This window comes from Somniosus microcephalus, chromosome 7 (genome assembly GCF_052327205.1).
Source record: "Somniosus microcephalus isolate GS21.2 chromosome 7, FLI_Smic_1.0, whole genome shotgun sequence".
Taxonomy (NCBI): domain Eukaryota; kingdom Metazoa; phylum Chordata; class Chondrichthyes; order Squaliformes; family Somniosidae; genus Somniosus; species Somniosus microcephalus.
Window position 1 is genome coordinate 158,480,883 of NC_140993.1, and position 21,847 is coordinate 158,502,729.

At 46.6% G+C, this 21,847-nt stretch overlaps 1 protein-coding gene across 2 annotated transcripts in view; it reads right to left on the bottom strand.

Annotated features, from left to right (window-relative positions):
• Positions 1-21,847, bottom strand: part of eya1 (EYA transcriptional coactivator and phosphatase 1) — a 296,767-nt gene that overhangs the window by 248,403 nt on the left and 26,517 nt on the right. For both annotated transcript variants that reach the window (XM_085993147.1, XM_085993148.1), the window contains exon 4: positions 7,503-7,580. In XM_085993147.1, coding sequence (XP_085849273.1) covers positions 7,503-7,580 — 78 coding nt within the window. The remainder of the gene's footprint in view (positions 1-7,502; positions 7,581-21,847) is intronic.

The following is a 21,847-nucleotide window of genomic DNA, read 5'->3' on the forward strand; positions in this document are numbered from 1 at the left end:
AACCTACTACACCACTGAGGCGTTATCTGGACCGAGTCAGGAAGCCTCCAGAGAGACTGAATTTGTAATTGATTAACTTCAGCAAATGTGTATATTGTTGTTCTTGTAAAAATGTTATTTAATGATTACTTAAAATGTTATGTACTATTTATCTAAAAGGGGAGGAATTGTAGTGTATGTACCTTTAAGAGGAACTATGTTTTTGAAGCCCCTGTATACTGTAGTACCAGTAGTGACCACTCGGGTATATAAGACTGCGTAGCGTCTTGTGTAGTTAGTTTACCTCCAGACTTTGTTCAGTAAACACTTGTTAAAATCAACTCCTGCATTCCATGTCTCCATTAACACACGGATCTAACAGGTAGTGGAAATTTGGAATTCACTATCCCAAAAGGCTGTGGATGCTGGGTCAATTGAAATGTTCAGAATTGAGATCGGTAGATTTTTGTTAGGTAAGGGCATCAAGGGATATGGAACAAAAGTAGGTAAATGGAGTTGAAGTACAGATCATCCCTGATCTAAGTGAATGGTGGAATTGGTCAAGGGGCTGAATGGCCTACTCTTGTTCCTAGGTTCCTAAATGGCTCCCTCTACTCAGGTACTGTCCCCCTCCCTTTCAAAGCTGTCATCATCACCCCCTCCTTAAAAATCTACCCTTCATCCCTCTGTCCTTACAAACCACCATCCCATCACCAACCTCCCCTTCCTTTCTTGATCATGTGCTAACCACCCAAATAATGCCCATCCTTCCCACAACTCTATTTGAATTTCTCCAATCAGTCTCCTCCCCTGCCACAGCACTGAAATGGCTCTAATCAAGTCAAAAATGACAGCCTCTATGACTGTGACCGTGGTACATTATCATTCCTCATCCTCACCAACCTCCCTGCAGCCTTTGACACAGTCGACCATACCATCCTTCTCTAATGCCTTTCTTCTATTGTCCAGCTCAGTGGAATTGCCCTTGCTTGGTTCCATTGTTACCTATCTGATTGTAGCCAGAGCATCCCCAGAAATGGCTTCTCTTTTTACCTTTGGCGTCGCCCAAGTATCTATCCTTGGCCTGATGCTTTTCCTCATCTATATACTGCTCTTTGGCAACGTCATCTGCAAGACATGGTTAGCTGCCAACACCCAGCACTACCGTTCCACCATATCCCTCAACCCCTCCACTGCTTCTGTGTTGTCAGACTGCTTGTCAGATGATATCCAGTCATGAATGAGTTGCAATTTCCTTCCGGTTAATCACTGGAAAGACTGAAGCCATCATCTTTGATCCGGCCACAAACTCCGAACGCTCACCAGCAATTCTATCTTCCTTTCCATCCACTGTCTCAGGCAGAGCCAGACTGTTTGCAACTCACTGTCCTATTCGACCCCACGTTGAATTTCAAATCCCATACACTATCCATAACAAAGAATGCCTACTTCCACCTTTGTAACTTTGCCCGCCTCAGCTCATCTGCTGCCAAAATCCTTATTCATGCTTTTGTCACCTTGAGACTCGACTATGTAGTTTCCTGGCCGACCTCACATCTTCCACTCTCTGTAAAGTTTCGTTCATCTAAAACTCTGTTGCCATATCCGATTCCGCACCAGATCTTACTCACCCCAGTCCTTGCTGACCTACATTGGATCTCGATCCCCCAAAGCCTGAAACGTAAAATTTTCATCCTCGTGTTTAAATCACTTCATAGCCTTTCCCCTCCCTATCTCTGTTAGCTCCTCCAGCCCTACAACACCACTCCCCCCTCCCACACCGCTCCAAAAATCTCTGACCTTTTGTGCTCTTCCCCCACTCGCTCCAATATTGGCAGCTTTGCCTTCAGCCGTCTAGGCCCCATGCTCTAGAATTGCCTCCCTACATCCCTCCGCCTCTTCACCTCTCCCTCCTCCTTTTAAGAGCCTCCTTAAAATCCATCTCTTTAACCCAACCTTTTGATCACCAGTCAATATATCCCTCTTTGGCTTGGCGTCCATTTTTATCTGATAGTACCTTGGGACTTTTTTCTATGTTATAGTCACTGTATAAATGCAAGTTGTTGTTTGTGTTGCTAAAGATTTTAACTTAATCTGCAGCAGCATTTGCTGCTGTTACCTTAATTTTTGATGTTCCCTGCTGAATTTAGCACCTACTGCAGTGGATGTTTGGCTTATGCATTCACATTAAACTCTCTACTTGAAGCATACGGCTCATGACTGCATTCTGCTACCCACTGGAATGAAGAGACTGGGGGGCAAAAAATTGGTGATCACCAGCAAAGCAGTCGGTGTCACCGCCAACTGCTGTTAACGTCCGGCCAAAATGGCCGCAGCGCTAACCAACCTAAACTGATGTGGGGGGCATGGAGGTAGGTGGCACAGCGCTAATTTTAGGTGCAACGCGGTCCTGGTGGCATTGCACGAGGGATCCGGGACCAATTTGTAATCCTGGTGTGGCTTTGATGCTTCCCCTAGTGTCTGTGTGTGAAGCTCACAATGCATTGTGGGCATGAGGAGCTCTGAAATTTAAAGGGGCCATGCACATTGAAGCAAGACAAAATAAAATGCACTGATTCAGTACATTTTTCAGCCTTTTCTGTCTTTTTACAGAAGTTCCAAATATGATTATTCAGCTCTTAAAACTGAATTACCTTCCTAAACGGAACAAATGGGAAAACTGTCCCAGCACTAACACAAATGACTCAGCAAGCCAGGAAAGGGGCACCCAGAGTCTCGCACGCAGCACCCAAGCTTTGTGCAGGGGATCAACACTAAGACTGGCCCTCTACCCACACGCGCCAGGAGGCCCTCCAGAAAGAACAATATGGGAGTACATTACCAAGGCCGTCACTGCCAGCAGTTTTGCCCCCACCACCTGGCTCCAGTGCCCAAAGAAGCTTCATGACCTCAGATGGTCAAGGTCAGTGAATGCATCTTCAAAAGCCATCTCCTACCAACTGCATCACTAGCCTCACACAATGCTCAATGCATGACCCCCAATCACTCACCTACCAATAATCTGCACCAATGATGCGGCACATCCACCATTCCTAGCATCACCTCACTCCCTTGGAGGAGACAGCGCTGGCCATTCTTGGCAGGAGCATGGCTGAGCCCTTGGCCAGCCTCGGGGCTGAAAGGATATAAGATGCGGGTATCCTCGTACGTTATCCCCCTTCTGGCATGCACCTCTAGTCTTCCTGCCCTCCCGTCAGCACAACTCCACCCTTGTTTCTTCCTCATTTCACACACCCAAGAAATGCAGTTTGCCCAGCCAATGGGGCCGCAGGCGAATGATTCCATCCCGGCTATCCCAGCCACAAAGGGGCTGTCTGGGGTGCATCCTTCCATCTGATTCCTCCTCTTCGACTTCCTCCTCTTCTGCACCTTGCTCTTCTGCGTCTTGCTCTTCTGTGTCTTGCTCTTCTGCGTCTTGCTCTTCCCTCTGCAAGCAGATGCTGTAAATGTGAAATGACAGCATAAGATGCTGCAAATACTCAGCTGGTCAGGCAGCATGTTGACCTGAGATGTGAACTCCACAGATGTAGTGTGAGCTGCTGAGTATTCGCAGCATGTTCTGTCTTCTCAAAGGCATTCACTTACCATCCGAGCTCTTGCAAGCATCCAGCAGCACTCCCCAAACACTTAAACTTTTCACATATATTGCAGCAAGCCACCACTTCAATAAATTCCAAAAAACCAAGGCCAAACCCTTCCATTCAAACTTACCTGATTGATGTGTGTGTCCCTTTAACAGCTGCAGATATCGCCACTGTCAGCATCTGTTAGCCTGCTTGCAAGCCTGGCGTGCTTAAGACCCAGCGGTTGAAGTTCACATAGGTGATGTTAAATCTGCATTGCATGAATATGGTGGCCGCCAAAGGGACCGCCTCCAGCTGGCACAAGAGTGGCAGCCGCCATTTTTTTGAGAATCGCTGGCGCTAACAGGTGCCGGTAAGTATATGAATTTCTCGCCCGAAGTGGTAGCATTCACTGTGGTAGTACTGAGTATTTTGATTTGTTCCATAGAAAAGCATGGAAGAAATACAAAGTTACAACATGGTTATAATGCATTTGGTCCAACCCATCCATGTCAGTGTACCTTCCATGCAAGCAAATAATCCTAATCAGATTTACTCACCCTGTTCCCAAAACCCTTCACCCCCTTTTCCTTCATCCGCCTGGCCAATCTAATCTTGAATGTTAACATTGATTCTGCCTCAACCATTAATCCTGGAAGTGAATTCCACTGCCTCACAACTTCTCTCCATAAAAAAGTTTTTCCTGCCCTCTATTCTAAATCTCTTACATTTAATCTTGTATCTATGGCCCCTTGTTCTAGACCCCTTAACTACTGGAAATGGTCTTCTTCTATCTACCCAGTCCCATCCTTTCACAATTGAAACACTTCTAACATATTGCTCCATAATTTAAAAAAGCCATTTTTCAAGTCTTTCTTCATATTTGTATTTCTTCATAGCAGGCAGCACCCTCGGATTCCACGAGGTACCCTCTCAAAAGACTATTATAATTCCCAAAGACTGTTTTAGTTTAAGACTGTGGTAACTACTACAAAAGGCTATCGGTTATTAATTCCAGTTGTCTTATGGTCTACTGTTAATCTTATCCTCTGCATTTTCTAACTCTACCTGATTTTTCAAATACATTTTATTAATTGTTTTAGCCTCCCAAATATCCAGACTATGAAATATTATGTGAGAAGTCACACAACACCAGGTTATAGTCCAACAGCTTTATTTGCAATCACAAGCTTTCGGAGCACTGCTCCTTCGTCAGGTGAACTGCAGAGATGTGAAGGTGAAGTGAAGAAATGAAGGACATTCAGCCTCCGATCTTCGGGTAAGCATTCTCCAAGGCGGCCTTCGAGACACACGACAACGCAAAATCGTCGAGCAGAAACTGATAGCCAAGTTCCGCGCTCATGAGGACGGCCTCAACCGGGATCTTGGGTTCATGTCACGCTACATGTAACCCCACCTGACGTAGAGTCATCCAGACTCGAGTCGTCATTGGCTTGTTCTCTCTACACAGATGCGGCCGGACCTGCTGTGATTTCCAGCAAAAATTTTTTTTTATCTTTTGTTCTTGGTTTGTTTTTTGTTTTTCATACAGACCCCAGCATCTGCAACATTTGACCCCTGGTGACCCCACCTCATTGTTCTTTGATGTAATGTTTTCCTGACTGACCTGTTTGGACACCATCCACACCTTTGATTGCTGCGATTATCTCTCTGCCGAGGTGGGATAAAGGGCAGTTAGAAAGATTACCTGTAATCATCTGGCAGTGCTCTCTGACTATATATGCTGTGCCTATATGCATCCCTTCACTTCACCTGACGAAGGAGCAGCGCTCCGAAAGCTTGTGATTTCAAATAAAGCTGTTGGACTATAACCTGGTGTTGTGTGACTTCTCACATTTGTCCACCCCAGTCCAACACCGGCATCTCCACATCATGAAATATTGTCACCTATTTGAAGTGAGAGTGGGAGTGTAGCAGAAGGCTATGCGTAATCTAGTAGCAGTATCATAACTGGGATAATTGTTAATTCCTGGGTCCAAACACTCTGTTAGAGTGAAAAGATGCAGATGCCAAATTGTAAGAGAAATGATCCAACTATAGAAACTTTCATCAAATTGTTGAATGAGTAAACTGTGCAGAAGAACCTGAATATTTAACAACTGCGTATGTCAGCCCTATATTTAAGGAGCATAAAACATGCACAAAACTATGACGTACACCAGGTTTTACAGTATGTAGTGCTAATTTGCCTTAATTTTTCTTCTCTCCTGACTCCAATTTCTCCCCCTTTCTCCCTGGAGGCACAGATTCTTGTGAGGTTACAGTTGCACACTGGACATCAGCTCTCCCCCCCACACACTGATAGCTCACATACGTGGCCCTTCTTCATGTATTTGCTAACACGTTTGTTGACAGATTACTTGATTGTGATAAGTAATGCAGCCAAGCCTGATATTGCTCTCAATCCGATATCCACATAAATGGACAGTCCAGCAGAATAACAATCAGCAATAGGAATCTTGGCTGATTTTTCTCCTCCAAACCCAGGGCACTGTGTCCAATCGTACTGTCCATACTGCTTCCCAGCTGAGATCAGCCAGCCTGAGATCTACCGATCTCTATTTCTTAATGTTCAACTTGGTGCATTAACCCACTAGGCAATCAGGAGATTTTCTTCTATTATTCTTATACACATACAACATCAACATTCTAGTTGAAACTGCCCATAGAATTGTAAGGTGATTTCATCAAAATTCATTTTCTTTGCAATACTTAAAGAGGCAGGAAAGTCCAGAGGGAAAACTTTTTGTTCAAAGAACTTCCCTATTTTGTAGAGTTAAAAAAAAATTCTCATTGAATATTTGAGATCTCAGAGCCGCCTTGGGAAATCATGCATTTGGCTAGAAAACCTGCATCACAGAATCACAGAATCTACAGTGCAGATAGAGACCATTTCAGCCAATCGAGCCTGCACCGACACATATCCCACCCTATCCCCGTAACTTCACGTATTTAATCCCCTAACACTAAGGGTCAATTTATCATAGCCAAATCAACCTAACCTGTACATCTTTGGACTGTGGGAGGAAACCGGAGCACCCGGAAGGAACCCACGCAGACACAGGGAGAATGTGCAAACTCCACACAGACAGTGGCCCGAGGCCAGATTTGAACCCGGGTCCCTGGCGCTGTGAGGCAACAGTGCTAACCACTATGCCACCGTGCCCCCCGTGCATCTCTAGCTGGAGTGGTTGTCAGGCCAGTTCAAAGCCATAGCCCTGTTGTTTCCTATGGAGCCTCCTCAGGGTGCATGAGGGTAATTATATCAAAAGAGGAGCCTAGGTACAAGTGTCTCCCAGCAGATAAGAAAATTTACGTTTTTACAAAAATATCAAAATAAATTCTTCTGAGACTATTATTTTACTCTGGAAAATTGGGTAGTATGTTGAAGAAAAAATCTCACTCTACACTTTACTCTTCCCCTGCAACTGATTACAACTGAAGGAAAATCTTATAACAATGAAATATAAAAGCTATATAAAATATTGGTAACTTTACAAAATATATTTATGAAATATGAATATATTATGAAGTACATTTAACTATTTGTTTTTTATCTTAGGTACAGAATTATACAAAACCAGGTAAAGGCATCATATCTCTTGCCATCTAAAAAGTGTATTTACAAAATAGTTAAGCAACCTTTGAAATTGTATAATTCACTCTCTACATTTGTTTGGTATAGAACAAGGTGGATAGAGTAAAACTTAGGTAGAAGGACAACATGGAGCTGGATTATTGCCATCACTAATGACACCTTGTCCTTTTTCATCATAGTAACATTTCAGAAGTTGAAATGGCCTAAGGGCCCGCTTACTGAGCTGAAACTGAGAATCATATCCTTTATCTGCAGTCTCAATGGGTTTGTTTGATACACAGTGGGCCATGACTTTCATAAGACCTTTCACTCCCTCTTACCTGATCCTGAGAAATTGTCTAAAGAGCCGTCTGCTGTCGTTGTGGCAATATCACTGCTGCTCATTGGTTCTGTTTTGACTGAAAAGCAAACAGAAAAAATGAAACTATTTCAACCATTTGATGAACACTTGCCTTATGTTTAAAGGAAACTAAAATTACATCTGATATTAATAAGAAAGTGGGAGTATTAAACAGGCAGCACAAAGTATGTTACCCATTTATAAACATTGAGATATTAGGCTGTATTCTTATTTCACACATCTAGAATATTATTTTTAAAGTAATTTGAAATGGGAGGGGTATGGAAGTAGAGTAGGTAGCTCCAGCAGAAGTGCTGGCACTGGCAGATGGGACAAACAGTCTCCTTCTGTGCTGCGATTTCTAAATTTTTTAAACAACAACAACAACAACTTGTATTTATATAGTGCCTTTAACATAGTAAAACATCCTAAGGCGCTTCACAGGAGTGTTATAAAATAAAATTTGACACCGAGCCACATAAGGAGAAATTAAGGCAGAAGAGGTAGGTTTTAAGGAGCGTCTTAAGGGAGGAAAGAGAGGTAGAGAGGCAGAGAGGTTTAGGGAGGGAATTCCAGAGCTTAGGGCCTAGGCAGCTGAAGGCGGCCACCAATGGTTGAGTGATTAAAATCAGGGATGCTCAAGAGGCCTGAATTAGAGGAGCGCAGTTATCTCGGGGGTGGTGGGGGGTGTGGGGGTTGTGGAGCTGGAGGAGATTACAGTGATGGGAAGGGGCGAGGCCATGGAGGGATTTGAAATCAAGGATGAGAATTTTAGAATCGAGGCATTGCTTATCCGGGAGCCAATGTAGGTCAGCGAGCACAGGGGTGATGGGTGAACGGGACTTGGTGCAAGTTAGGACACAGGCAGCAGAGTTTTGGATGACCTCAAGTTTACAGAGGGTAGAACGTGGGAGGCCAGCCAGGGTGCGTTGGAATAGTCAAGTTTAGAGGTAACAAAGGCATGGATGAGGGTTTCAGCAGCAGATGAGCTGAGGCGGGGCGGAGACGGGCGATGTTACGGTGGTGGAAATAGGCGGTCTTAGTTATGGCACGGATATGTGGTCAGAAGCTCATTCTGAGGTCAAATATGACACCAAAGTTACGAATAGTCTGGTTCAGCCTCAGACAGATGCTAAGGAGAGAGAGGGAGTCGGTGGCTAGGGAATGGAGTTTGTGGCGGGGACCGAAGACAATGGCTCCGGTCTTCCCAATATTTAATTGGAGGAAATTTCTGCTCATCCGGTACTGGATGTTGGACAAGCAGTATAACAATTTAGAGACAGTGGAGGGGTCGAGAGAAACAGTGGTGTGGCAGGGGCGGAAACCTGATTGGAGGGATTCAAACATGGGAAAGATTGGCCTGGATTTGAGAGGCGACAACACATTCAAGGACATTGGAGAGGAAAGGGAGGTTGGAGATGGGGCAGTAGTTTGCAAGGAGGGGTCAAGGGTTGTTTTTTTGAGGAAAGAGGTGATGACGGCAGATTTGAAGGAGAGTGGGATAGTACCTGAGGAGAGAGAACCGTTAACAATATCAACTAACACGGGAGCCAGAAAAGGAAGTTGAGTGGTCAGCAGTTTAGTGGGAATAGGATCGAAGAAGGAGGAAGATGGGCAAAATGAGTTTGGAGCGGTCAGGAGGGAAGATTGGAGAGAAACTGGAGAAAGATGTGAGTTCAGGGCTAGCGAAACAGGATATATTGGGCGCAAAATTGTGATAGTTGGCGCACACTTGTGGGGCGAATTGCGCCAGACACCATATTGGTGAGTGCGTTGGGATGCCCCACTAGTGCTATTCAAAGGGATCATCAACTACTTACAGGTTAGTTCCTAATTGATTTCTTCTGGCTGTTGCTACGATTCTAAAAGTGTTTGGTACTTTCTATTGTTGTTTCAAGTTGCAAAAGTCTACAGGGAGTGGTGTGGCAAGTGCCGAAGGACTTTTTGCTGACTTCAAGGCTTCTGCACAAACCAGTCGCTCCCAGACATGGGTGCACTAGTAGACATTCCACTTGGAAAATGAACAGAGGCCATGCAGAGCAGGACAAGCTGCTGGAAGAGGGAGGTGGAGAAGGGTACTCAGCGGGAGGCCATATCACCCAGGGTGTTCAGGGAGCATTGCTCCTACCTGAACCTCAGCAAGGAACAATGTGTGAAACATCTGCGTTTCAGTAAGGATGTCCTCACTGAAATCTGTCACGTGCTGCAGCCACAACTGCAACCTCAGAGCAAGGCAAGGACCACATTGCCAGTGGCTGTGAAGATGACCATGGCCATGAACTTTTATGCGTCTGGCTCCTTCCAGGCTGGAGCTGAAGATATTTGCAACATCTCGCAGTTTGCCGTCCACTGTTGCATAAGGAAAGTCACTGAGGCTTTCTATTCAAAGAGAGCTGACTACATTTCATTCTCTCTTGCCAGAGACTAGCAGGCAAAGCGAGCACGCATTGCGCCAGACACCATATTGGTGAGTGCGTTGGTGCACGCGTAGTGAACGTCCGCAGAGCAGGCAGATCATGATATCAATCAGCATGCAATGCTGACTTGATGCCTTACAGGCTTCCCCATGATGCACAGTCCCATTGACTGCATGCACATCGCTTTGTTGGCAGCGCATGTCAACTCTGCCATATACCGGAAACGAAAGGGATTCCACTCACCAATGTCCAGCTGGTGGGCAACCATAGGCAGCGAATCATGCAGGCTAATGCCCGGTATCCTGATAGCAGTCATGATACCTTCATTCTGCGACAGTCAGCTGTGCCAGCTGCATTTCAGTCACCATGGCAAACCAAAGGGTGGCTACTGGGTGACAAGGGTTAGCCATTGATGACATTGCTCATAACTCTGGTGCACAACCCACGTGGGCAGCACGCATACAATGAAAGCCATGCTGCCACACAAACGGTGATAGAGCAGACCATTGGTATGCTGAAACAATGCTGCTGCTGCCTGGACCGCTCTGAAGGAGCCCTGCAGTACTCGACAGAGCGGGTGCCAAGATTTGAGATGGTCTGCGGCATGCTACACAACCTCGCCATGATGAGGGCACAGCCCTTGCCTCCAGTTACATGGCGAGCAGCGGAGGAGGAGGAGGAGGAGGAGGAAGAGGAAGGGAGGAGGCAATCTAGACAGCCCCTTTCTATCCAGGTTGTCTATAAAGAACTCATCTGCATGCGATACCGGTAACTGCAACCCCAATTCTCCATTCACCAACAGTCCCACACATTACCTTCCAGCACAGCATCTGCTTGGCCACAATGCAAAAATAAAAGCCATCACAAAATAAACATTCCAAACCAAATTTATAAATCAAATCATGTCATACTGCATACAAACAAAAATGAATCATCTTGTGCATTCTGTGCTTTCCTGAGAGAGGACAGAGGTTCATGCTCCATGGAGCCACTGCCTCCCCCCCCCAGGGTGGAGCCTCAGCAATCCTTGGAGGACAGATACCTTGCAAGCCCCTTTGAACACTGGTATCCACAGCCATGATGGCAGCAGTCTGAGCTTGCATGGCAAGAAGCTAACCTTGCCTGACACCAGTCTGAGCTTCCACTGCAGCACTCAGATGTTGGGTGGCTGCTGCTTGTACTGCAATGGAACCTGCAACAGTGGCCATCAGATGCTGCATCACAAATGTGCGAACCAAATTGGCTACCACTTCCATGTTGGAAATGAACGGCTCCAAGCTCTGTGCAAAGCCCTGTGTCAAGTTCGTGCCAGACTCTTCCATGCTCCTTGACATTGTACGCAGGCTTCCCAATGCACCAAACATTTCATTGTGCATAACCATCAGCCTTCTTCTGTAGCCTGCCCCATCAAAGTCTTCTTCAGTGTCCTCTGCAGCAGAACCCGTGTGCGACCTCACCCTCCGGCGAGCTGACGCCTGTGCTATCCTTGCCCCCTATACTGGCTGCAGGCCATTCGTGCCCGGCGTCTCACCATCTGTCGATCCTGCCACTATCCTATCCTCTAAATTACGTACAGTGTCAATATCTGAGCTGGTGGATGTGAGTGTGAAATCGAGTGACAGTGTGTCTTCTTGCTGTTCCTCCACTGCCTGGCCAGGTTGCACTTCTTGGGTATCCGAAAGGGGAAAGGCCCAAGGTTAGGGTTGTGGTTAGGGGAGGGGGGCGGAAAGTAAGAGGTGCATGCTTACACCATGTGCAGTTTTAAATCAGAAGACATTGTGGGATGAGGGGGAAGTGGGATGTGAGAAGGACTGTTAGGTATGAGGTAGCCATCATCTTTGGTTTCAGCCCCGTTATTGGCCAAGGCCTCAGCCATGGCTCTTCCAAAACTGGCCAGCACCGTCTCCTCTATGGGGGTTTAGGACATGCAGGCAAACCAGTCCCCAGCCGGTTAGCTCCTGCTGCCTCCAGTTGTGCGCCACCTTGTCCTGCAAGAGAGAGGGAAGTGTGTCAGTGAGTGTCGAGCAATCTGTTTGGGTGATGTGGCTGTCATGGTTAATAAGAACATAAGAACATAAGAAATAGGAGCAGGAGTAGGCCATTTGGCCCTTTGAGCCTGCTCCACCGTTCAATAAGATCATGGCTGATCTTCTACCTCATCTCCACTTTCCTGCACTATCCCCATATCATTTGATTCCCTTAATATTCAAAAATCTATCAATCTCTGTCTTGAATATACTCAATGACAGCCTCCACAGCCCTCTGGGGTAAAGAATTCCAAAGATTCACCATCCTCTGAGTGAAGAAATTTCTCCTCATCTCAGTCCTAAATGGCCGACCCCTTATTCTGAGACTGTGACTCATGGTTCTAGACTCCCCAGCAAGGGGAAACATCCTCTCCGCATCTACCCTGTCAAGCCATGTAAGAATTTTGTATGTTTCAATGAGTTCACCTCTCATTCTTCTAAAGTCTAGAGAATATAGGCCTAGTCTACTCAATCTCTCCTCATAGGACAATCCCCCCATCCCAGGAATCAGTCTGGTGAACCTTCGTTGTGCTCCCTCTATGGCAAATATATCCTTCCTTAGGTAAGGAGACCAAAACTGCACACAATACTCCAGGTGTGGTCTCACCAGGGCCCTATATAATTGCAGTTGGTTGAATAGCTGGCAATGTGTTCAAGCTGTGAGATGTGGGTGTGAGGCTTGCAGCAGTGCTAAGAGTGTGAGGGTGCGGTGAAGCTATGAATGTGAGCTATGAGTCCTGATTGAAAGAGATTGTTGGAAGGTGAGTGATAGGGATGTGGTGCATTGAGCAGTGGCTGAGGCTAGTGGTGCAGTTGGTAGGCTATGTCATTTGAAGATTCATTCACTCGTATGAGGTAACTGAACTTCTTGCGGCACTGCATCCAAGGCCTTGGGGTTTGACTCCTGGCATTGACCTCCACCATTGTTCCCTTTAATGGCCCTCAATGGACCTCCCACACATCCGGCTCACACGCATGCGCGGTATTTTGAATGGCCGTGCATCCAAAAAAAATTAACAGGAACATCGACCTCCACGGCTATCTGCTCCCACTGCCTTCTGAGCATGTGTTGGGCCTCCTGGCCCCCTGCGGATACAGGACATCTCTCCTACTTTCTAGCTCCTCCACCAAGGCCTTCAGTGCAGCGTCGATAAACCTTGGAGCACGTTCTCTCCCATGTTGTGCCATTTATCGCTGGTTTCATGCCAGATTGACTTCCTGAATGACTGCCAGCACGTGCCCCAGGCACAATGCACCTCCCCTTTAAGAGGTGCAGGCTAGCTTAAACTGATGCTAGCCTATCAAAATATTGGCCCCTGCTGATGCATCCAGACAATGAATAGTGTGATTAGCACTGGCTGGACGCTGAAATCATTTAAATGAGCAAACAGCACAAAGTTGGCATGCTGTCTGCATTGCAATCATCGGGAACGGGTTAATTGTGCATCGCAATCCCCGTGAACGTTTTCGAGGGCTATCGAATTTAGCCTCCATTATATTTTATACTCACGTTTAGAATTTTTCAAATACTTTTTGAATTGACAGAATATCCTTTTGAAATGTTTTCTTTCACACTTTATACTTATGGTTCTTCAAAGCTTACTATCTATGTCAATGATTTTGCATTGTACACTTTCAATAGCTAAAAGTTTCATAGATGATGCAGCACTTTTTATTTATAAAAAGCATAAAGTGACTCCCCTGATGACTTAGTGGCCAAATGCATCAACATGGTGCAGTATTGAGCCTTAGGGGGAGATTTTCAGACCAACTGCTGAGTGGAAATAGTGCAGTAGCAACCCCAAATTGGTGGCATATGACTTACTGCCCTGTTCCTGCCAATGGTGTGGCCATTACTATCTGCCCACGGGTCTACCGCTGGGCAGCTGGTGGGTCCGCCTTCGTCGGGTGATAGACCATCGGAATTCTATGATTTATCTAGGAACCGGATTGCCATTCTATGACTTAACTGGGCTTGGTTTCTGCCCGCAACTCACTGGCCCCACATTAATGAGGTCCAACCCTCAACATGGACAAGGTCTCTGGCCAGCTGAAAATCACATGGAGGGAATATCTACCACCTACGAACAAGGCATGTCCCAAGTTCATCATTTCAGCAATAAGGGGGGAGAGAGAGAGAATGGACAACAGTGATACACTACTTCATGTCAGCTTTTCCAACAAACCAAAGTCAGCCACTAAAATACTGTTAATCAACACAGCACTCATTGTTGGCAGTATATGAACCGAGGACAGTCGGTAACTAAACAGCAGCGCCACTGAGAAATACCAAGGGGCAGAAAACGTTAGTGGGAGTGGTATATAGACTTCCAAACAGTAATGCGGAGGTTGGGGATGGCATTAAAAGGGAAATTAGAGAAGTGTGCAATAAGGGCACAGCAGTTATCATGGGTGACTTTAATCTACATATAGATTGGGCTAACCAAATTAGTAACAATACTGTGGAGGAGGAATACCTGGAGTGTATACGGGATGGTTTCCTGGACCAATATGTCAAGGAACCAACCAGAGACCAGGCCAGCTTAGACTGGGTATTATGTAATGAGAGGATTAATTAGCAATCATGTTGTGCGAGGCCCCTTGGGTCGGAGCGATCATAATATGATAGAATTCTTCATTAAGATGGAAAGTGAAGTAGTTGACTCCGAGACTAGGGTCCTGAATTTAAATAAAGGAAACTACGATGGTATGAGGCACGAGTTGGGTAGGATTGATTGGGGAATGTCACTGAAAGGGTTGACGGTGGATAGGCAATGGCAAACATTCAAAGATCGCATGGATGAACCACAGAATTTGTTCATCCCAGTTTGGCATAAAAATAAAACAAAAAAGGTGACTCAACCGTGGCTAACAAGGGAAATTAGGGATAGCATAAGATCCAAGGAGAGGACATATAAATTTGCCAGGAAAAGCAGTAAACCTGAGGATTGGGAGCAGTTTAGGGTTCAACAAAGGAGGTCAAAGGGATTAATTAAGAGGGGGAAAATAGAGTATGAGAGTAAGCTTGCAGTGAACATAAAATCTGACTGTAAAAGCTTTTATAGATATGTGAAGAGAAAAAGATTGGTGAAGTCAAGCGTAGGTCACTTGCAGTCAGAAGCAGGGGAATTTATAGTGGGGAACAAAGAAATGGCTGACCAATTAAATACACACTTTGGTTCTGTCTTCACAAAGGAGGACACAAATAACCTCCCAGAGATGTCAGGGCACATAGGGTCTAATGAAAGGGAGGAACTGAAAGTAATCAGTATTTGTAGGGAAATGGTGTTAGGGAAATTGACGGGATTGAAGGCCGATAAATCCCCAGGGCCTGATAATCTACATCCTAGGGTACTTAAGGAAGTGGCCCTAGAAATAGTAGATGCATTGCTGGTCATCTTCCAAAATTCAATAGACTCTGGAACAGTACCCATGGATTGGAGGGTAGCTAATGTTACCCCACTATTCAAAAAAGGTGGTAGAGAGAAAACAGGGAATTACAGACCGGTAAGCCTGACATCGGTAGTGGGAAAAATGCTAGAGTCCATTATAAAAGATGTAATAGCAGAGCACTTGGAAAACAGTGACAGGATCGGACAAAGTCAACATGGATTTACAAAAGGTAAATCGTGCTTGACTAATCTACTGGAATTTTTTGAGGATGTAACTGGTAAAATAGATAAGGGAGAACTAGTGGATGTGGTGTATTTGGACTTTCAAAAGGCTTTCGATAAGGTCCAGCATAAGAGATTAGCGTGTAAAGTTAAGGCACATGGGATTGGGGGCAAGGTATTGACTTGGATAGAGAACTGGTTGGCAGACAGACAGCAAAGAGTTGGAATAAACGGGTCTTTTTCCAAGTGGCAGGCAGTGACTAGTGGTGTACCGCAGGGATCGGTCCTTGGGCCCCAGCTATTCACAATATAAATTAATGATCTGGACGAGGGAACTAGATGTAATATCTCCAAGTTTGCAGACGACACAAAGCTGGGTGGACGTGTGTGCTGTGAGGAGGATGCCGAGAAACTCCAGGATGATTTGGACAGGTTGGGTGATTGGGCAGAAGCATGGCAGATGCAATATTACATGGATAAATGCGAGGTTATCCACTTTGGTGTCAAAAACAGGAAGGCAGATTATTATCTGAATGGCAATAGATTGGGAGAAGGGGAAGTGCAATGAGACCTGGGTGTCCTTGTGCACCAGTCACTGAAGGTAAGCATGCAGGTGCAGCAGGCGGTTAAGAAGGCAAATGGTATGTTGGCCTTCGTAGCGAGAGTGTTTGAGTACAGGAACAAGGATGTCTTGCTGCACCTTGAGTATTGTGTGCAATTTTGGTCGCCTTATCTGAGGAAGGATGTTCTTGCCATGGAAGGAGTGCAGCGAAGATTCACCAGGCTGATACCTGGGATGGCAGGAATGACGTATGAGGAGAGATTGAGTCGATTGGGCTTATACTCGCTGGAGTTTAGAAGAATGAGAGGGGATTTCATTGAAACTTATAAAATTCTAACAGGACTAGACAGACTAGATGCAGGAAGGATGTTCCCGATGGCGGGGGAGTCCAGAACCAGGGGTCACAGTCTAAGGATAAGGGGTAAGCCATTTAGGACTGAGATGAGGAATTTCTTCACCCAGAGAATGGTGAACCTATGGAATTCTCTACCACAGAAGGCAGTAGAGGCCAATTCATTAAATATATTCAAGAAGAAGTTAGATATATTTCTTAAGGCTAAAGGGATCAAGGGATATGGAGAGAAGGCAAGAACAGGGTACTGAATTTGGATGATCAGCCATGATCTCATTGAATGACGGAGCAGGCTCGAGGGGCCGAATGGCCTACTCCTGCTCCTGTCTTCTGTGTATCTATGTACCATTTGTGGATTAATCTAATTTCAGCAATAAATGGCATCAGTTTGACTCTGGCTCGGCAATAAACAGAGAGAACATGACAGGGTTCGTCCTCCTCACCAGCTATTATTTCACTGTTTATTAACTTTCTGGCTGTTGGTGTTGCCAAGTGAAATGAGTTTTCGGCTATTCTCGAAGCAGCACCCAGTGGATGTGGGGCCATCACACAAAACTGCTTCCTCAATCGCAACTGTGGCAGTGAAAATCCAAAGAAGAATTTGGGCGCTGCGCCCTGCCGACCAGTTTCAGTTTTCACTGCCCATTAGTGCTACAGATACTGATTTTATATAATGGAAAGCAAGTACAGAGGGGTAATAGAAACATAGAAAAATAGGCGCAGGAGTAGGCCATTCGGCCCTTCGAGCCTGCTCCGCCATTCAATATGATCATGGCTGATCCTCTATCTCAATACCATATTCCCGCTCTCTCCCCATACCCCTTGATGCCTTTTGTGTCTAGAAATCTATCTATCTCCTTCTTAAATATATTCAGTGACTTGGCCTCCACAGCCTTCTGTGGTAGGGAATTAATGGGAGGAAACATTGGAAAGGAAAAAATAAGCTTTATGCAAAATTACACAATTTAGAGCACAAAAACCGGTCACCTGGACCAACAGAGCAATCGGTGTTTATGCTCCACACGAGCCTCCTCCCACCCTATTTCATCCAGCACTATCAGTATATCCTATTCCTTTCTTCCTCATTTGCTTATCTAGCTTCCCCTTAAATGCATCTATGCTAATCGCCTCAACCACTTCATGTGGTAGCGAGTTCCACATTCTCACCACTCTCTGGGTAAAGTTGTTTCTCCTGAATTCCCTATCGGATTTATTAGTGACAATCTTATATTTATGGCCCTTAGTTCTGGCCTTGCCTGCAATGGAAACAACATCTCTCCGTCTACCCTCTCAACCTCTTTCATAATCTTAAAGACCTCTCTCGGGCCACCCCTCTGTCTTCTCTCTTCGAGCCTTTCCTGATCAGTTTAAATTTTATTTTTCTTATGACTTTTCTCCCATCTCCTCCTTCCTGAAGGCATTGACTGCTTGTTCCAGAAAGGACCCACACCAGCAGCTCTCCAATGTCACACCCAAGTGCACACTATGGCCTAGGAATTGAGTATAGCCCGGCTTCAGGCGTTAGAACTGGCGCTGCGCAAAGTTTATAGCCAGACGAAACTTATCGCCGCCTGGCGCGATATTGGGTTGCATCGCCTCTAAAGGTGATTGAGGCGCGAATTCAGGCATTACACGGGACTCCTAAGGCGCTAAACTTCCGGCGCAACCCAATATCGGAGCGGACGGGCTCAGTGCAGGTGCTCTCAATTACCGATGACCACGAGACTTCCAGGCGCCGGCTAGCTCTTAAAGGGGTGGGTCAGTCAGCTTCAGCATCCACACTCTGCGCCTTGCAGGCCTCAGAATCGGCGCAGGCCCTTCTCTGGCGATAAAAACTTGGACCAGATGGAGAAGGTGAGACAGAGAGCAGAGCGCTTCATCAATGATGCTCTGGAGCAATTGGTGGCCGCAGTGGAGCGCCGGCGAGATGTTCTCTACCCAGACAATGGCAGGAGGCCGAATCATAAGCACTACCGACGAGCTTGGAGGGATGTATGCCAGAGGGTCAACTCCAGCAGCATGGTGACCAGGAGCCCTGTCCAATGCAGAAAGAAATTCAACAACCTCACTCGGTGTTGTTCCTGCAAACTTCTGCATCCCTTCATTTGCACCTGACTTTATGGCTACAGGGTGGCCTGTGCCCCATTGGCCATCTGCCAGCAAGCACCCATGGCCCTTTCTGGGCACACACATGCACATTTGACTCAGGGCGTCATGTAAGGGCTCTTGCACCATGGGGGGCATGAGATGATCACTCAGGGCATCAGGTAACATAACTTCCCATCCTTTCCCCTGCAGTCCATGCTGGCGAGGATTGGCAAAGACCAGCTTCGCACCGGTGGAGGACCTCCACAAGTGGTCACGCTCACGGATCTCGAGGAGAGAGTCCACCAGATTCTTGGAGGACGTCTGAATGGTCCTGCAACCACTGCAGCTACCGACCCCATTGTCGACAGCGATGGTAAGGTTCTCACCTCTTACAACTGTCTCCTTCTACTTGTTCCCCCCGCCAGCATGCTTTCTCACTGTGGACCCATGTCATAGCCTTGCCGCAATCTGGCATCCCTTGCTGCGAACCTGTCCTTTTGCTAAAGCCACTCTTCCACCTCCCTGCTTTCAGATGCTGCATCACCAGCTCGGGAGCCGGGCCCTCAAGCTGCCAGTGCCAGTGCCTCCGAAGACTCAATGAGAAAATTACTGTCCAACAGAAGGTCAGCAACTCTCTCCAGCAACGATCAGGATGGCCAGCCCAAATGGCTGCAGCTTTTATACTAGTGCTGTCCCCTTTAAATAGCGCCCTCCGAGTCCGAGAAGGGCCTGGGAACGCTCCATCCAACTGTCGCTAATAGCGCCAGGTGGAAAGGTTGCGGGCGCCACCGAATATCCGGTCCGGGGCGCAAAAATGGCGTTGCACACTGAAATGACGTCATGATCTGCCTGCGCCCGTGGGCGCGCGCAAAGAGTTAGCGCCGGCGCTAAAATCATACTCAATATGGGAGGTGGCGCTATATTCACAGCACCCGCCCGAAAATTGGGTAACGCCCCAATTCTTGGGCTCTTTAGGTGCTAATCGCTGGCGCTACCAACCGAATTTCTAGGCCTATTTGTCATAAATCTCATCATCGAGAAACTACCTATGAAATAACACTGGACGGCCAGCTGGTGGCGCCGTCCAAGGAGTATAAATACTCGGGCGTTGGCCCCAGCTTTCCAGGGACATTTTGTAAAGACAAGGGAGCTAGTGGATACAACTAGACTTCCATGTTCTGAAATAAGTTGATTAAAGCCTTGCTTTATGCTCAAACCAAGTGCATAGTGAGTTTTATTACGTCACTATTCACATGCCAGCCATGATCGTGAATGTCTGCGGGCTGATTGACTGCCTAGTTGGGTGGGTGGGGCGGGCGTCTCAGCAAAACCCTGTCCTGCTCCTCGCCCAACGTTTGGTCTGTTTGGCTCAGTCAGCCACTGGACAAATTCACTGAGCCACCAAGAGAAGCCCTCAATGCTTTTGTTCTTGCCTGTTAACATAAGAAATCATAGAATAGAATAGATTGGTTACAGCACAGAAGGAGGCCATTTGGCCTGCCGAGCCCGTGCCGGCTGTCTGCAAGAGCACTTCAGCTAGTCCCGCTCCCCCGCCCTTTTCTCCTAGCCCTGCAAATTTTTTTCCTTCAGGTACTTATCCAATTCTCTTTTGAAAGCCACGATTGAATCTGCCTCCACCACCCTTTCAGGCAGTGCATTTCAGATCCTAACCACTCGCTGAGTAAAAAAAGTTTTTCCTCATGTCACCTTTGGTTCTTTTGCCAATCACCTTAAATCTGTGTCCTCTGGTTCTCGACCCTTCCGTCAATGGGAACAGTTTCTCTATATCTACTCTGTCCAGACCCCTCATGATTTTGAACACCTCTATCAAATCTCCTCTCAACCTTCACTGCTCGAAGGAAAACAACCCCAGCTTCTCCAGTCTATCCACGTAACTGAAGTCCCTCATCCCTGGAATCATTCTCATAAATATTTTCTGCACCTTCTCTAAGGCCTTCACATCCTTCCTAAAGTGCGGTGCCCAGAATTGGACATAATACTCCAGTTGAGGCCGAACCAGCTTAAGTCAGTTTAATGTCTGTTGTGTATGTACCTTTAAGGGAATAACTGGTCTCAGACTGCAGTACTGGCAGTGACCACCCCTGTATAAAAGGCCCTAGCAGGCTTCTGTAGTTTCAGTTTCCAGGTTGTCTCCATTCAGTAAAGACTTGTTATAATCAACTCCTGCAGACCGTGTCTCAATTATACACGGACATACTACTGGCGACGAGTAAGAAACGAACTTACCTGCAACTTGGCAGCACCTCAGACAGCGTTATTGAAGGTCGAAGCCAGAAGAAAGAAAAAAAAAAATAATCCAAAGAAACTCGAGAAACGGGCGTCGACCGTGGGCAACCACCCTCCAAATCATCGAATTGAAAAGTGCAGGAGAGACTGTCGAGAGCCAGGCTTGGTCTCCAGTCTGTGGTTTCCCAGCTAATCGGGCTGGTGGCAGGTAGTGCACTGATCCTTCCTGGGCTGCGGCGGGCTAGAGTTGGATCGGGTGGCTCTGCAACGGGGCCGGGCAGCGAGTCGGGAAGCAAAGAGAGAGAGAGAGAGGGTGGAGCACACAGGGCGCGGCCGGTGCTTCGCAGCCGGGCAGCGTTCGGACCTAAGAGGAGGGAGGGAAGTGTCCCAGAGGGTCCGCTCCACGACGGGAACAGTTCTTCAATTAACGGAGCAAATATTGAAGCGTGATAGAAAAATAAAAATACCGCGGAGAGCAGCGTTGGCAGCAGCGACAGCGGCGGGAAAGCGCGGGAGGCGCCATCTTAACTCAGCGGGGAAGAAGGAAAAGCGTGGGAGGCACCATTTTGATCCATCGGGGACGAAGGCAAAGCACGGGAGGCACCATCTTAGATTTTCAAGATGCCAAAGACTGGCGAGATCACTGCCTTCGATAATGCAATAGAAGACTGGACCACGTATGTGGAAAGAGTCGAGGTATATTGCGAGGCAAACGAAATAGCCGATGAGAAAAATGCATTGGTATTGTTAAGTTTAATGGGCGCAAGAATGTACGGCCTATTGCGGGACCTGATTACTCCAGCCAAACTGAAGGCGAAGAGTTTTAACGAAATTGTTGCTATCCTACAGGAACACCTAAATCCTACACCGCTGCTGATAGCAGAAAGATTTAAATTCCGCAGGAGAAATCAGCATAAAAATGAGAGCAATGCTGATTACCTTACGGAACTACGCAAGCTATCAAAGCACTGCCAGTTCGGAGCAGGACTGGCAGATACCTTACGGGACAAATTTGTCT